Source organism: Limulus polyphemus, unplaced genomic scaffold (assembly GCF_000517525.1).
Source record: "Limulus polyphemus unplaced genomic scaffold, Limulus_polyphemus-2.1.2 Scaffold240, whole genome shotgun sequence".
Lineage (NCBI taxonomy): Eukaryota > Metazoa > Arthropoda > Merostomata > Xiphosura > Limulidae > Limulus > Limulus polyphemus.
The window spans coordinates 451,255-469,273 of record NW_013665850.1 but is presented as its reverse complement, the minus strand read 5'-3'; the positions used below and the strand labels follow the sequence as shown (position 1 = coordinate 469,273).

Sequence of the window (18,019 nt, the reverse complement as noted above, 5' to 3'; positions counted from 1 at the left end):
TTATACATGGAACAGGGAGCCAAAGTTTCAAATGGAGGGAGTGTGAGAGGAGAACAATATTGGCATTCCAATCTGGAAGAATTGCTTGACAAGGTGGTCTACTAATCCTGAAGAAACACAATAAATAGGAAATGGTAGGAGAGGAAAACACAGTACCTGAAAAAATGGAAGGTACTGGAAAAGGCTGCTCGTTAACAAGCAATGTACAAGACAGAAGCTCCATGATCAAACCCCCAGATAAAAAAATTCCATAACGAGAGGAACAGTGGGCCTAGAAAGGGAAACTTCACAGTGTAAAGACCAATGGTAGAAGGTGTTCCACTTGCACCATAAATTGCAAGGGAAAAAGGGCAAATCAAATGGGCTAATAGGGAAGTATAGACAATCTGGATATCTTCACAAAGAACTGGATAAATGTCAGGGGTGAAGATCGAGAGTTTGAAGAGTGGGATGAAGGACCTGTGACCAAAGTCGATGGAGTGAGAGGAAGAGGTAAGGTAAAGGTGTTAAGAGATGAAGGAGAAGAGGAAACCAATGTCATGCCAGTCAGCAAGGAGCAATCAGAAGGACCTAACACTGAGTGGAATAGATGACTGAAATCACCCTGGGAAGTAGCCAAATAGGAGGGTATGCATAAAGGTACCAGTTATGCCAGTCTTGACTGAGAGCATCCACCACCAAGGCCTGTGGATGAGGAACCACAGACCAAGAAAGAGGTAACTTGGTGTTGAGGGTAGTGGCAAAAGCATCCAGATAAGGGGTACCCCATTGATTGCAAAGCCACCAGAAATCCTGAAGGTTTAGGGACCACTCTATGGGGTAAATCTGATCAGGTCGAGAAAGACGATCTGCCATGAGATTGAAAGCACCTGAAACATGATACACTATGAGATGAATCTGTAGCATGTGAGCCCAATAAAGTAGTTCCAGCATTCGACCACAGAGTGAACGAGAATGGGTGCCTCCTTGGTGATTGATATAGGAGACAATGGTGGAATTGTCAGAATGGCTCATGATGAGCTTGTTCTGTACAAAAAAAAGAAAATGATCCAAAGCATGCCATACTGCCAGGAGCTCCAATATGTTGATATGGTAGGATCTTTCAAGCAGAGACAAGTGTCCTGAAGCCTCCTGCTGATCGAACCAAGCCCCCAACCCCGAAAAGAAGTAATGGTAAACAGATACAAATCCAGATGAGGGGAGAAAGCATTACCCCAATTGTAATGATGTCTTTGTACAACCACCAATCGAGATTGTTCAGGACAGAAGTAAATAGGGTAATTGGAGAGTCCAAAAAATCCCAAATGATGTCCACTGAAGAGAAGGCATATGCCCACGACCTAAAGGAAGAAGTGCTTCCATGGAAGCTCGAGTCTCTAAAAGTGTTAGAAACTTGTGTGCAGGAACAGAGGGAGAGGAAAGGGCATGGAAAACTGAAATTTCCATTGAACGTATATGCCATGGAGAAGGTTGGGCCTAACTGGGGTAAGTTTGGAAAAACACACCAAACTGAACAATATATTGGGTAGGTATTAAGATAGACTTTTCCATCTTGAGGATCAAACCCACTCGAGCTGCTTCTGTCAAGAGAAGACATCAGTTCAGAAGGAGCTATCAAAAGCCAGTCATCCATGAAGTGGTAGAAACACAACTCTCAAACATGCATAAGATGGGCAAAACTTTGATTACCCAACAAAACACCTAAGGTGCTGAGGCAAGCCTGAAGGGTAAAGCATGAAATTGAAACACCACCCTGTTGTGGACAAACCAAAGACAGTATCTGAATTTAGGGGACAAAGGAAGATATAGGTAAGCATCCAAGACATCTAACTTGATCATCCACAGATTTAGAGAAAAAGCCCACTGAAAGGTAATAAAATATTCCATGATAAAGCAGGGAAGATCCAGAAAATAGATGAAGTGGGACAGATTGATCACAGAATCCCAGTCTTCTTGGAGATGATAAAAAAAGCTACAAATAAAATCCTGGAGAAGGAAGACATACAGGCTCTATGGCATGCTGTGAGAGAAGAGTCTGAACAGCCTTCGACAGATGCTGACTGGTAATGAAAAGGATACTGGACCTGGATACAATAGAGGTGTGGAGAGGAATTGAAGAAATAGTCTATCTGACAAAACTCAGATCACCCACACATCAGGAGTGAACTCCCACCACAAGTGAACAAAATCAGACAAATGTGCCTGTAATGGGCCAGAAGCCAATGGATAGTCACCAGAACTGTTGGTGGCAATGAGTATGACAGCAAGCCAAACAATGAACCAACAGACTCTTGGAGGAATGAAAAAGCAATGAATGGGATGGTGAAGGATGGGTATAGGTATAGAGGATGTATTGGAAAACGCTGAGACAAAGGAACAACTAAAGTAAAAAGGGTTGAGTGTTGCCTCGCATATTCCACATGTGACTCCAAAAACAGACTTATGGAGAAAAGTAGCCATCCACAAGTCAAAAAGATATGTGGATGGTAGATGAACCTGTGACAAGACAGTGTCCCTACCAAGGAGATCCCAACAGCAAAGAAACCACATGTGAGGGGATAGGGCCGAGAAGGATAATCATGCCAATATGGAGGTAATGAGGGACTGGTATCCTCTGAAAACTCCTCAAGGGATCAGTCGAGATCCTCAGAAAGGAAGTGTATGGATGAAGAGTATCATGGAAAAGATGTAAGGGTAAGACAAAGATGGGAAAACTGGGCTTGGGATAAATGTATACAATTTTCAGGGTCTGCCCCTACAGTCAAAAGTGATTCAATTTACTATGAGTCAAGAAAAACATTATTGGCCTAATGGTAAATCAATGCATAGTTATCTAAAGCCTGTGGAGGATGAGGTCTGCTGCCACCCACCCTCAACTGAGAAACAAAATGCTCAGCATGTAATATGATATCAAGAGAGAGAGAGAGGAAATCAATGTAATCAGACAGATAAAACATAAAAAAACCTGAAAAACCATATCCTGGCTGATTCCTCAAGAGAAGAAAAGCATGCACGGCTTAGGTTAGAGGTGGAAAAAAGGCTGTCAAAATTTTCCTTTTCAGGAACAGGCTCTACAGGGACAGGAGGAGTCCAGACAGTATGTGGAGAAAAGGGTTGACTCATGTAAAGTTCAATCTTGTTACAAATGATGGCCACAAAATTTTCAGCCAGTACCCCTGATCCTGAAGCCTGTGTCATGACACTCGAAGTAGTTTTAGCTGGAGATGAAGTCATGACATGAAATTCAAGATACATAATCGACTGTGAATGAGTTGAAATCCAAGAAAAAGTAGGAAAAAATGAAAAACCAAATAAAAGTTTACATGACAATAAACTACAGTGAACAAACAGAAAAAATACCCAAATAAATCAGCATAAACTAAAAACGTCTGCACTAGACAACTGTTTAACAAGAAGTGATACTTAGGTTGATTCAGATTAGAGGGAGTAACGAGAATCAGTAGTGTGCCATGCTCCTATTGATGGAAGGTTGTCACATCATAATTTACATGCAAAGATGTTTATCATGTGGTAAGTGGGAGTTTCAAGGTTAGTGGGATGTGAAAAACTGCATATAGAGGGCAGCACTGAACAGGAAGTTATAATAAGAGGAGGTAAGGTACCATATTAGAAAGTTATTTTATAATAACATGCAATATGTGGATGTTCAGATTTGAAGTAAAGCTATCAAGATGTATATATTGTGGCCATTTGTGTATAAACAATAACATCTCGTGTGTTTTGGTAAGTCTCAATCTAGTTAGGTCACATACATCAGTGGTTTCAAATCTTTTTCCAACTAAGAACAGCTAGTTCTGTTCCCTAAATTTTATGGACCACTTCATACATTATTAACTTTTTAAGTACAGTAGAACCTTGACATTAAGAGCTCCCTTCCAACTGCATACAAATACCCTCTATAGCAAGGTGCCCTTAATATCAAAAATGAGCCACACAAATTTGGATTCCATATTGACCATAACTAAATTTCTGAATTTTATGGTCCAATTTTGTTAGTGTATGCAGGACATGGTTGTTTGTGTGTTGCATGTTGTCATGACTTAGAGGGTTTTCAACAGGAGGTCTCAGGAGATGTGTTAGTTGCATCATTTTTTCTTTATTATTGGTCACAAAGTTTCAGAGTACTTCTCCTCAGAGTTTGAACTGCTAAACATTTCACATTTTTTTCTGTGTTCATTTTACTGTCAAAGACTGAAGTAGAAATCTGCTGAAAATAAAGCAACAAATCACAGATTGTGTTATTAGACTGTTTACATGACATTGTAATATGAAAGTTTCAAAAGCAACAAAGCACGTGCACAGAAATAAGTCAATTTGACCCCTGCTCTGAGAACACAATGTGGAATTTATCAGTTTATTTATCCTAAAGTGTTTACAACCAGAATTCTCTAGAGTAATAAGATTGCACTTTGAATCTCTGAAAACATTTATTAAAGTATATGGTTCAGAGCCAATCCAATAACCATTGCAAGTGTTTGAGTATTGGTCATCTTTCTGGGATGTTTGGAATTTAGCAGTATACCATACGGGCATACAAAGATAATTGCCTGCTTTATCAAGTGCTTGTATAGAGAACGAGACATAAGACATTGCCTTTAATCCAGAGTATCGAGGTTCCCATTACTGCAAGATTTATTTTGGTTACAAGTAGTAAAAAAAAAAGAGACTGAAAAGGTCAGCCTTCAATGGCACTGTGCCTCATTGTTTCAAGGTGTCCATTATTCGAGGTTCTACTGTACTTGTTTACTACATTTTAAAATAATATACTTCAATAGCTATATTTTAAAACAAACTTTTTTTCTTTAACTGTCTTGTGGACTGGTTAAAATTACCCTGTGGACTGACAGTTAGAACTAACTGACCTAGAACAGCTTTGACCACAGAGCATACGTAACCTGTATGATAAATGTCTTGTTTATATCCTGCTATGTATCCACAAATGGGCCCCGTCATTTATAGCAGTTATTTTCCATGACAGTACTGTTGTTTACATATTAGAAGCAATATTGAATTTGATGAAAATATATCAGCAACATGAAGCAACAAACATTCATTCTAGCCTCACTAAGCAAGTAAGTATGAAATTATATCAAATTCATACTCTTCAGTGTTTAACTACTTATGGACCAATTCTGTCAAATCATACAATCATTAAATTTATCTTAGTTACAAATAAAATAAATATTGCAATTTGATTATGCAGCTTCTTTGTGTAACAAAAAGAATAGAATATTTATTTTATTTGTAACAAAAATATATTTAGTATTTGTATGAATTTTTAGATATGAAATTCATTGTAAAACACTATTTGTTACATATTTTTAACTTTTGTAAGCTATTAGCTAAAAACCTCAAAAAAAGTATCCAATAGCTTTTTGTTCAATAAACTACAGTATTTTTTTAGTTTTTATTATAATGACACCATTCAAAAGTTAAAGGAATTTGCATATGATCATTGGCCAACATAATGTGAAAAAAATGTGATAAAATATGAAAGGAAATTGGGATTTTGTATTTATTATTCATCAAAAAGTTATATTTTACTTTTCCACTTTCACTATCTAGAACGGATGTGGAAAATGACTTCACTTAATGAGTAATTTGAAAATTTTTCTTTAGGGAGGTTCCTCACATCCTCCATGCTTTGACTTTCAGTCAATACTATGTGGATTGATGGATTGATCCACCCCTGGTTTAGGTGTTAAGATAAATCTACAATAACATAAAATAATGATTTAGGTTCACAATATACATTTTATGAGAACAAGTATTTTTATGATAGTAATGGAAAAATTGGAACTGAGAATACAAACATCTGCAGAAAAAGAAGGTATAAATGTGAATACTCCAGTAATGTTATAAACAATAACTGAATAAAAATGTTACTCTTGGTGCTCACAAACATCATTTCATTAGCAAAAAAGTATGGTCAGAAATTAGAAGTTATTTCCTTTAAAATTTCAATAATAAAATAGAAGGTTTTTCATTATTACTTACCATCAAGTAATGCATAAGTTGCTTTTACACTAGCTAGTTCTTTCTCCATTTCATCCATCAACCATGGTAAAAAGGTGTCTTCTACCTCTGAAAAAAAGAACAAAAACCAGGGACTTGATTTCACACTCAACCTAACTCAACTAAGTGTAGCCATTCTGTATTATAAAACTATAATAACCTATAACTTCATGTTCTTTTCTTAAACTGCAATAGTTTTGTTTACAATAATGTGAAAATGTAAACACATTATCCTTTCTCTTACCTTTGACTGTGTCAACTGAAAAAGCAAAAAATATTAAAAATTATAATCGAATAAGAATACGTGAATTGTCAAACGGATTAACTGCTTATCAATAACGGACAGTAATAGCCTCTGAAAAAATGATATTTTTACCAATTTCAGCTGAATCAACAAAATATCCATGGTCTTCCAACTTTGCATAGACAGATGGAACCAGATTTATCAGGTAATTTTGTGTATACAGGCAGGCTGTAGCTTTTTCAGTTGTTTCTTGTTCCAGTTTTACAGCTGCTTTCTGTTCTTGTATACGATGTTCCTAAAATAATAAAAATACATTCTAATGTTTAGTATCAAATGCTTATAACGTTATACTTTGAGAGTAGAGACTTATCAAAAATCACTTGAATATTCATGTTTTGCAATTAAGTTTATTGTTATATTTCTAAGCAACAGTGGTTTTTTACATGTGCATGTGTAAAACTAACAAGTGAAAATATTATTAAACAACATCTTATTTTTTGGATTCCATACGAGATGTTATTTCCAAAAAATAACAATCAAATTTTGTTCATACCCTTTCTTCTGATCTTCTTCTGTCTTGTTCTTCAAGTCGTTGCTGTTCAGCCAGCTCAGCATAACGATTTTCTTCATACTTTCGTTGTTGATTTTGAAGTTCAGCCAATTCTTCTTCCTCCAATACCTCTAAAAGTGCTTGTTCAACTGTCTGGCCCACAAGTACTTCCAGCAAAGGTTGTACTTCCATATCAAAATCAAATAACTGAAATTATCCCACTTTATTAGAGAAAATTCTGGCATAATTGTGTGCAACAGGTGATGACACAGACAAAAACATTTTGTATAGTTTTGCAGTATCTTTTATACACCACAAGAGTTATAACGTTCCAAACAAATTCTACTCAGTAAACTGTGCTGAATCAACTGAATAGATTGGGTTTCATATTATTTTACCTATATAAACAATTTCAGCAAGAAGAAAAAAAAATCTTTAAACAGAATTATTATTGGGACCATTGTGTTTAAAGGTTGCTTTAATTGTAACCTCTACTTATTTTCAAAATGATCAATTGCAAGGGATACTTCTACTAAAAAAAAAATGAAGGGACAATATATATTCAGATAGCTAATACCTTGTTCCCAGGCAAAAGTTCTTTTGCATATACCAAGCCCTTAAACAAGCTCTCACCCCTACACTTGATAATGTGGAACCACAGTAACCTTTCCTGCAATAAGCATTAGATTAAATCCCTTTACTAATAGAAGGGTGAGAAATTCACCTTGAAAACTTTATATAAACCACAATGTCATTCTTGATGAGAAAAAATAAATACAATAGAAGTGAGGAGGTAGAGACATTAGTTCTGGTTCATATTTTTAGATAAGGAATATATTAATTGTTACTCATCTCTCCACAGAACAAACAGCTATAACCCCACAGTGAGGTGATACAGGGAATTAAATTAACAAAATGAGATCTTTTCTGAGAATATGACAACAGATAAGAAGTGTGTCTGTCTCACTAGAGATGTGGACCTAGGGGAAATCATCACTCAATGAGAGATCGCTTCCATCTCAAGCAGGAAATACCCTTTGATCAATACAACTGGTTGTTCATAACAGTTCCATCAAAAAAAAAGTTTCTACTCATTGCTAAAGTGTTGTAAAAGTGGCCAGAATGCATAGGCTTATAAACTACCCTATTATATTCTAAGGGTTTGAAAGACCATATAAGTCAAGTATAGTTAGAGCAATAACTCTAGCTATAATATATATGAGAAATACTTACAAGCATATACAGGTTCAGGATTGAATCATCCTGAGAGCTCAAGACCCATCTGGCTGGTCACAATAACTGGAAATGGTCCAGTTCTTAGTGTTGGAATGGCCTAAACTATTATTCCAGGATGACACCCTTACCCTACTTCCACTCAGTCTCATATTAGTGGGATTATACTAACCCAAAGTGGAATGCTCCATATCAACACCACCTTCCAGAAGCTTGATAATGGGGAGGCAAGGGTTCTCCCACTCCACTAGATGAGAAGTGGAAGGAGGACTCTGCATAAGGGAGAACACAGGAAAGGTTCATGGACTGATCAGGATTTTTCTCATCTGCATAAGATCCTTCACTGAGAGACTGCAATGGGTTACCATGAAGAGGGACTGCAGGAGCCATCTACTTAAGTGACTACATAACCACACAGTTTTTTGTTGTTGTTTTATTACTACACTATAGAGTTTGGAAAGAAATAAAAATATACATACAGCTGATGTAGTCTTGTGAAAAATCTCAACAGTGAGCACTGAGTAGGGGCAAATGGGTGGAACACTTTCCCTTAATCCATATTTGATGTAGATTTTATGAAGCAGTGTTAGCCACTTGGTGGGTTCCATTGTATCTGGTTTGTTTGTGTATTGTTATTGTTTTTGTTTGTATGTTTGTTCTTATAGGTAAAAGGTGAAGCTGTAAAGAATTTTTCAACAATTCATCTCCTTACAACCCTCTGGGAATATTGGAAAATGGTAAGTCGAGGGAAACAAGACCTATGGGCTTAATGAAGCCATGAAGCAGAGTATGCAATGTGGCACAAAGGTGTTTGGAGTCATCCACAAGATTTTGTCTGAGGATTATCAATGGTCACAAGGAAGAGAAAACATGAGATGATGAACCTGATGAAAAGTGATGCTTAAAAGATAAAAAAGAAAATCTCCCATTAAGAAATAGACAAGCTAGATTTTCTTAACCCTATCGCTACGGCTCTTCCTATGGTCAGGGGTCAAAGGTATTTCATCACATTTGTAGACTTACATTAAAAATTTTATTGAACTACTATTTTATGAATGTATATCCATAAGTGTGGTATCAAATTGTAGATCATAATTCAAATTTTAGTATTATACATTAGTTAATTTCTTAATTTAAAAGTAAAAAATTCCTAAACATCAAGTTTTGTGTGTTACATGGTATGTTGAATGCAGCTTTGGTTCAAACTAGATGTTTGTGATGTCCAAATATGAAGTCTATAGTTTCTTATGAATTAAAACTCAAACTACCAATATTGACAAGCTAAAATATAAAATAAGAATCTCATATCATTTATGTTTGCTGAGATATCACTATATTTAGTGAATCAAACACTATGGTCCTGTCCACTTCTTCCATTTTTGGAAATACTTCCTTCTGCACATCTGCTTCACTCTGTTATGAATTTATAACCAATCAAAAGCTCAGAATTTCTCCCACCTGATTTTCTCAGGCTCTTGAAGGTGGAAAGTTCCCAAGATTATTTCTTTTGTCTCAAATCTTGGAAGGAAAGGGTTTGTGAAAATATTGTTAAAAAAAGAATATTTTTTACACCCAAATACAGTTTAGTTAGTAAGCCTGATAAATTACAGTGGAATTCTGAAACATCGATAGAGTAATTTATAATTTTTTGTTATTTCAGAATGCATATATAAAACTTAAAAAAATTATTTTGTTTACATCCTCCATGTGTGAAATTTGGCATGCAAGGTATGGCAAGCAATTACAAATTTCTTTAGAACCAAAAGAAGTAGAGATCATTGTTTTCTATATTTATTTCTTGACTGTTCTATGTTTTAAGAAAATAATGGATATTTAAGAACTTATCTGTAAATAGTAATAATATATAAATACATACATAATGTATTATAACAAAAATGTATTTTACAAAAATACTGGTCCACTGGAACAAAGCCATGACAGGTCACTTCATAAAGGCCAGTTTTATACTATTGGATATGGTAACCTGAGTGCATGTGCACCACATCATTGCAACTTCTGTAATGTTAGTCAGACATGGCTGAAAGGTCAATAAAATAAAAATAATAAATATATATAGATGTATAATTTTATGAGATGTAAGCTATTTAGACTAAACACTTGTGGTTTCTTGTTATAATATGTAGTCATTCTAGAATGAAAAAAGCGTAATTTATATCTACTTTCTAATTTTTTATGGTTGTTACAATGTTGGTAAAATTAACCAAACCCATATAAAAATATAATAGTGAAAATAACAGATAAAATATAGTTTTTCTTCTATACGAAAACGTTTGATAATTATCGGGACGTTATTAGCAAGTTATAAAGATTTTGCATGTGAAATTTGACAATTTTCTTATGCATAAAAGTATTTTGAATCTTAAAATCAAAATTACTCTGCATAATGTATAGTCAACATTAAAAAAAATGCACAAGCAAATCATTACTTAAAAAATATTGAAATTAATAAAAAATCTGATATTTTGTGTACAAAAGCCTTCTAGTGTTAACTGACAATCAGCAAACTTTCGTGAATATATGCATACTGTATTAAAATTTATGTATCAAAACTATAACAAGCACAATATTTTTACAAGGTCAATCCCTGAGACTGAGCCCATAGTGAGAGACTTAACCCATTCAATCAAAGTGGAAGTAGATAAATTACAAGAAGTAAAAGAACCCCATGGCAGAAAATAAAGTGAGGTAACAGCATACTAAATGCACAGGACCAAGGAGACAATTGGGGTCTGAATGATTGAACAGAGAAGAAAATAAAGGGAGAATAAGTGGAGAAAATGTCTGTTACCTCCTGGGTAACCCAAATCTTGGAAAGGAAGGAGTGATCTGGGAATAAAATCAATCTGTTTTTGTGAAGATGAAGGTGTGGCATGTTGTGGTAAAAGTTGGACCTCCAACAGCAATTAGAAGCACCTGAAATGCCAAAATGCAAAGGATGGAAACCACAGATGAACTAGCCAATTTGGGAGGAGTGGTAAAACCTAGCAAGGGGTACTGGGAGTGAGGGACAGCAAGTCAAAGTGGAGGAAAGGCATACAAAAAGAAGCTGGACAAATCCAGAATCAGGCTCCCAAAGTAGGAACAAGTTCACTGAAGCACTAGAGTATGAAAGAATCTGTAGGAAGAATCTGATCAGGTCTAGACAGCTGACCTAATACTAACTTCAATACTCTCGAGAAATGGCAGGCTTATAACCACATGTGATGATTATGGGCCCAAAAAAGGAGTTGTGGATAAAAAAAAACAAGGTATTGAGAGCAAGTATACCTCCCTGTTGATTGATGTATGAAATAACAATCAATATTTTTTTCTGAATGGATATTACAAGATGACCAGATAGATGTCACATAAGATTGTAACTGGTAGGTCCATTGAACTGCTAAATCTCAAGGATGTTGATGTGGAAAACTACTCCTCTGGAACTCAAATAATGGAAATGAGGAAAGCATCCAGAACCAGCATCCAGATGAGAAGTGTCCATAAACAAATGCAAGTCCAGAAGAAGTGGGGAAAGAAGGATGTCCAGTGTCATTTAGGATGATCAAGTCACAACAACAGCAAGTAGTGAAGAGAGGGGGGGGGGGGAGAGACATGAGAGAAGTCAGTGAATTTCTGGACATATTCGCCTGATATGACAGTGTCCACTGAAGGGCAGGTCTGAGAGGGATAAGAGGCTTGAGAGAAACTGGAGTTGCCAAAAGAGACAGAACCTCTTGTATAGGAACAGGTAGAGACACGAGAGCTTTGGTAATAATAAATTCCATGTCTTGAAAAGAAGAAGGCTGAGCCTACCCAACAAACAAAAAACTCACAAGTGAATTAGATACTGAGTGGGGGTCAATAATGATTTGAAAAGCTTGACCAGCCAATCGAAATGAGATGATTCCTGAAGAAAAAGAGAGGTCATAGCAGAGTTTGTCTTCCATTATGAGGCAAGGAGCCAATTGTCCATATTGTAGGGGAAATGCAAACCTAATGAATGCATCCTCCATATGAAAGGCCTCCTAACCTGGCTGTAAACATTTGTGGTCATAGCCCACATAAAGGTAAGGGCCTTGAACTGAAAAATTTAACCATTTTGAACAAAGCCAGGAAAGCAACAAAGAGTTGGATGAATCATAATAAAGAAAAAATAGAGAAAAAAAGTTAACTTGTTCATGTATAACTTGGGAGAGAAAACCCACCTCACATCAACAAAATCTTCCATACTGAACCAAATGATCAGAAGAAGCTGGTTCCAGGTTGACAGATTTATGATAGGCCACCAATTTATAGTCTTCTTGCAAACTAAAAAATAAAAAGATGGGAATAAAACTCCAAAAAGGGAAATACCTGTTCAAAGACACAAGGGATCTAAGGAGGGGGGGGGCGGATAGAACATCAGAAAAAAAGAAGATTGAAAGTGGAAAAAAATGGAAAGCCCCTGACAGCATCTGTGTAACCCCAGAGTCCTCTACAAAGAGGGTCCACAGGTGTGCTAAGTGAAAGAGCCTAGCTCTCACAAGACTGGATTTGAGGGGTATGGCTCCAAACAAGACACCTCCAAGCCTTTAAACAATTAAGACTTTAGGGAAAGGGCTTTATGATACGGAGCAGGGTAGTGGGTAATCATACGAGGCTCCCTAGGAAAAGAAACTTGCTGGGTCCCCCAGACTGAGATAAGCAGGAAATCAGAGTGAACAGAGAATACTATTGATGATCTATTTCAGCTAAAGCTTGCAAAGTTTCAGAAACTTTCCCAAAAATATCATTTCAAAGGAAGGGTGCCAAACAGAGTTCCCTGAGATAAGACTGAGGGAGTTGATTTGCATACCAGCCAAGCAAATCTAAGAAGCCAAGTTAACCAAACAACTGCTGAAGAAGAAATTGAGTCCAGCATGGTAGAACAGATAGGTGCAACTTTCCCAAGTGTAACTGTCAAGATCATGATGCAGAAGAAGGTGGTGTTACTTGATCTTCTTCAAGGAATGAAGAACCAGAAATAAAGGCGAGTGGTGGGAGAAGATGGTCAAAAAATCATTCACATAGATAGTTTCATAGATATTTTACCATGCTTCCTGCCAGCAAGCAAACTGTCCCCTACCCAATGCCGCCAGTAATTATCGATGGACTACCACCAGACTTCTCTCCACAAGGCACTGCCAACTTCATCTACAGATACAAGCCTCAAGCTCGTGTATTTCCTGGGCACACCCATCATCTCCGCAAGGGAGGTATACTCTTTCAGCCCAGGACTCCCGAAGATCTCTGATACCTCTGTTGCCCTTGGTCTTCAAACCCACACGTCATCTGCAAACCTCCCAAAAGTAATGCCAGTCTCCACACAATATTTCTCAGTAATGTTCACCTGTCCTTTACCACAGAAGAAATCCATCAACCAACTCAACTATAAGTGTAGTTCACCAAATCACATCCAAGAAAGCAGGTTCACCCTCTCACTTCATGAAAGTTATCATGATCTTCTCAACTGACGGCAGACTTCATCCTCACCCACAGCTGCAATCTTGAATTCTACCATTTTAAAGCAAAGAAACCATACCCAGAAGCCTCGCCAACCCCTACCCTTACCAGTTTACCACCAAACCCATGTTTCAAAACATCTGAACAACACCTGCCACCTACCAGAACTCCACAACCCACTGTACAACCCAACCAATCACAATAGTCCAAGCAACTCAGACTTTGCCCACACCTGAGACAGAAGTAAAAGACAAGACAATCCAAACAACTATTACAAAAAGAAAAAAAGGTATCGAGACCCAGCTGCCAGTTCTACCAGTAACCATTGAAGCATCTCAACAAACGAGCAACCTGTACCAACTTAAAACCTCCCCCCCCAACCCCAGATCCACATTCTGCCTCCTCCTCATCAAACTCACCCAATGCTCTTGTAATTGACACCTCCACCAACCACGACTTACCTGACAACCTTTCCATGCTTTCCACCCATCTACCAATGACACCAAGGACTTCACTCCATCACAACTTGAACCTGAACTATTATAATTTCCTGACAAACATCCAAAGAATCGGAAACTCCACTAAAACTTTAATTAACCCCCAGCATCAGCCTTCACTTTGCCTCTCCAACTTATTTCTTATCACTAACCAGACACTGGTAATAGATTGGCTCTTTATCAATGAAATTGGGTTTTCTCAGAGTACTCCCATTTCCCCCACATCAAATTCTTGGCATAGGATTTACAGATCCTCAACTCTCTAATGGACCATCTGTCTGAGATCGGCCATTTATGTTATGTTGTTTTTAACATTCATATATAAATTTCCATCCTGTTAACCTATCATACTTTGTTTATACTTCAATTCAAGCCCATACCTGTAATCCACATGCGGGTGGTGGAGGATTGATTAATCTTCGATTATTAATTATTTCTTCTGAAATAACTAATTTAAAATCAGAACAACTACCAGAACAAACACAATTGGTCAAAATATACAAGGACATGGCTAGCTAGCAGAAGCTACAGAAACAGGAGGCCATGATTTCTGAGCCTTAGAAGGAGATTAGAATGAAGGCAACTACTTGAAGCATAATGCTTCCAATTGCCATTCAAGCAATAGATGGCTCAATGAGTGTCTGGAAATTGGGAGGTTTCAGAAATGTGGATACATGAATTTATAATCCAGACATTCCAAAGAAACTTTAATTTCTTTCATTACAATCAAGAAACTGAAATTACAAAAAGAACAAATCAAATGTGAAATGAAAGTTAAAAATTCTCTAATTCTTAATGAAGAAAGAACATGACTGAACACTGTAGTGCCAAGAAAAAGAATGAGATTTTGGTTTGCACAAAGTGCTCATGTGCTGTCCACTTATTGTGTAATGGTGATGTGGAAAGTCATGGATTGTCAGAAAATGATTCTTGTAAATCATGTAAATTTGAGAAGATGTTACAAAAAGTGAGCTTACATTAGTAATCACCTTGCAGTTAAGGAGAACACAGTCAAAGTGAATATTGTTTGCTGTTATATGCATAAAATATGGCACAACTATGCTGTACAGTATATATCACGAGATTATAGCTTGATGATAGTGGACCACAGTAAACCCTTCAATAAAGGTAATAATTCTGTTTTATTTCATGTGGGGATACTTGCATGATTAAGTGCACAAAACAAGGCCACACAATTCTGATGTTCTTCACCAACAGATCAGATCAGCATTTCAGAATTTAGTTCCAGAACTGTTCATGTTAATTGTCAGTAGATGTCACACATGCATTGATAATGGTAATAATACTTTGAACATTTCTAATGATAGTAAAAAGCATCTGGAATTAAATAGGTTGATAAATCGCTCTAAAAATGAACATTTTCTTACACTGAAAATATATTTCTGGCAGATACTTACCTCCTTTCACATAATAGCTTTTCTTGACTTTTGCTGCCCTCTATTTGCAAAATATTTGCTCCTCACCATTAGCCTTGATACTCCCACTTAACCTCACGATTTCACATGGTGTAGCTGTAATGCAAATGAGCATGCAACAATCTTCCACCAATAGGAGTTTGACACATCCTCCTAGTGCATCGGACTCCCTCAATACTATAAAGCACTCTCATCACTTCAAGATTAGGCACCAGAAGTGAGGAGGATGGACAGGAAGTGTGAGGAGAGGTAAGTATCCATTAGAAATACATTTTCAAGTGTAAAAGAGTGTTAACTCCTGATACAATACCTTATATAATAGCTTGAATCCCACATTGAAACAGTGAAGAGATCAGTGCAAAAGTTACCTATATAAGCACTTTTCAGAAAGTGTCTGAAGAGAATCCATGCAGGGTGACACCCTAATGTATATAGTCACATTTCTGCGAGACTGCACCCCACCTGTATCAGGTATACTCTTCACCTGTTGTCAAGATATGTGTGTGGCTAAATTGGGTGCACATCCAACCTGTAATTGGACTTGCCACATAGTGTAGAGTGGCTAGGGTGCTTCAGACCATATTCAGTGGGGCAAATCCAGTCCAAAACCAGGTGATATCAGGTATTTATTTTCTGGAGGAGGGTCTGAACCATCTTCACCTTAAAACCAGGAAGCAGATGGGAAAAACAACTTTTGATCCAACAACCCAGCCAGGGCACAATCAGCACCAGGCCAACTGGGAACCTGCCATATCAGTAATGATAGGAAGGGGTAATGCAAATATAGTGGGTCAACTCCAGTCCAAAACCAGGTGGCATCTGGAATTTTTTTTTCATTCCACAGTAGGAGGAGGGCCCCTACCAACCACAAGTGTGAGTACTTATGTTGGCTTGTACTATACCAGTTAAACACCAGACCACTCAGGAATGACATCCAAGCCACAGCAGGATGAGAAAGTCAACCAGAGGGGTGAACTGGATGTGCTGGATTTGTCCATCCAAAACCAGGCAACATCAGGTAATTGTCTTCCAAATTATAGTAGAAGGAGAGTACTCACTATCTACATAAACAAAACATCACTGACCTACTCTCAACTGATTGAAATTGACCATACTCAGGAGGAAGCCTCCATGGTCTACAACCCCAGCAGTTAGGAACTGATAAATGGCAAGAACTCCAGAGGAATGAAGCACCATAAGAAAGTGCACAAAAGCCCTAGTTTTAAAAACAGGCCAATCCTGGTTTATTCAACTAGGACCAGAGGGATGGGCAGCAATCCTGACACTGCTATACTCATGAATAGTCTATGAGGTGGTATAGTCTGGTGCAGGCCTCATTTATGAAGCAAGATACCATAATTGAACCTCCAACAGTCTTATGGAACACCCATCAGTGACTGTTATAGACCTGAACAGCTGTATGGTGTAGATTTACATTTAAGTATACCTGGACAGGCACCATTTGCCACAGAGCAGGATCCAGGAAAAGAGAAAGTGCCACTGTGAATAGAATAAATAAAAAAAGTAGGAATGTACTTGGAAGTTGGCAACAGAGGAGATGGTGAAATGGTGCAGGTAGTGGGCAATAAATGTGTGAGGCATAGTCCACATGCCAGTCAGCACAATCTCTTCCAATGGATGACAAAAATGAGCAGTAGGGAAAGGGTAAGATCAAAGATCTGGTTGGAGGAAACATGGAAAATATAACGAGAATAATTGAATAATGATGCATAAGCGAGGCAAATAGGCTGTTTCTAGCAAAGATATCAGATCCATCATGTCCACATGCAAAGGGGAGTAAGAAATACATCTTGAGGGAGGAAGTACAAAAAGCAAGAGGCCAAAGGGAGGAAGAGTAAGAGCATGGAGGGCAACATTGAGATTCCAATCTGGTGGGGGAAGAGGGCAGGATGTAAATCAGGTGAAAGGAGCAAAACAGGAGAGAAAGGACAGAAAAAGAAAAACGTGACACAAGCAGGAAAAATTAAAGGTACTGGACAAGGCTGCCCTATAGCCTGCAGTGGAGAAACAGATGAACCATTGTTGAAAAACCAAGTAAAAAAATCAGAGAAGTGGGGAACACTTGGTTTGGAAGGTGAGAGACCATGGCACAAAGACAAACAACAGAAAGTGAACCATTTACATTGGTAAACCATCAAAGAAGAAAAGTGGACTGAGCATGAAAAAAAGAAGGCTACTTACATACAGAGTCTGGTTTGTCACACAAAGTACTGGAAAAAATCCATGCATGAAGATGGAAATGTGGCTATGGTGGGATGAAAGATGGAGGACTGAGGTTGCCAGAGAAGAAATTGGGAAAGTGGAAGGGGTATGGAAGGAGATGATCGAAGGATGTTCAACAGTGGAAACCATGGTTGTGCAGCCCACCTTCATCATTCTCCCTTTTCCTCCAACGAAGACAAGTATACTTGCTAAAAGCAATTGGTATTTTCTTTTTTTTTTATTTCATTGAGCATTTGTAATGCTAGACCAATTCAGTAATCATATAAAAACAGCTTAATAATGAAAAAATGTTTGTTTT

The 18,019-nt window shown here is 37.4% G+C and overlaps 1 protein-coding gene across 4 annotated transcripts in view; it reads right to left on the bottom strand.

The window, feature by feature from the left end:
• LOC106478679 (radial spoke head protein 3 homolog B-like) overlaps positions 1-18,019 on the bottom strand; it is a 52,147-nt gene that overhangs the window by 15,573 nt on the left and 18,555 nt on the right. For all 4 annotated transcript variants that reach the window (XM_022382318.1, XM_013939238.2, XM_022382319.1 and 1 more), the window contains 3 exons: positions 6,834-7,037; positions 6,413-6,575; positions 6,019-6,105 (listed from right to left, as the gene is read on the bottom strand). In XM_022382318.1, coding sequence (XP_022238026.1) covers positions 6,019-6,105; positions 6,413-6,575; positions 6,834-7,037 — 454 coding nt within the window. The remainder of the gene's footprint in view (positions 1-6,018; positions 6,106-6,412; positions 6,576-6,833; positions 7,038-18,019) is intronic.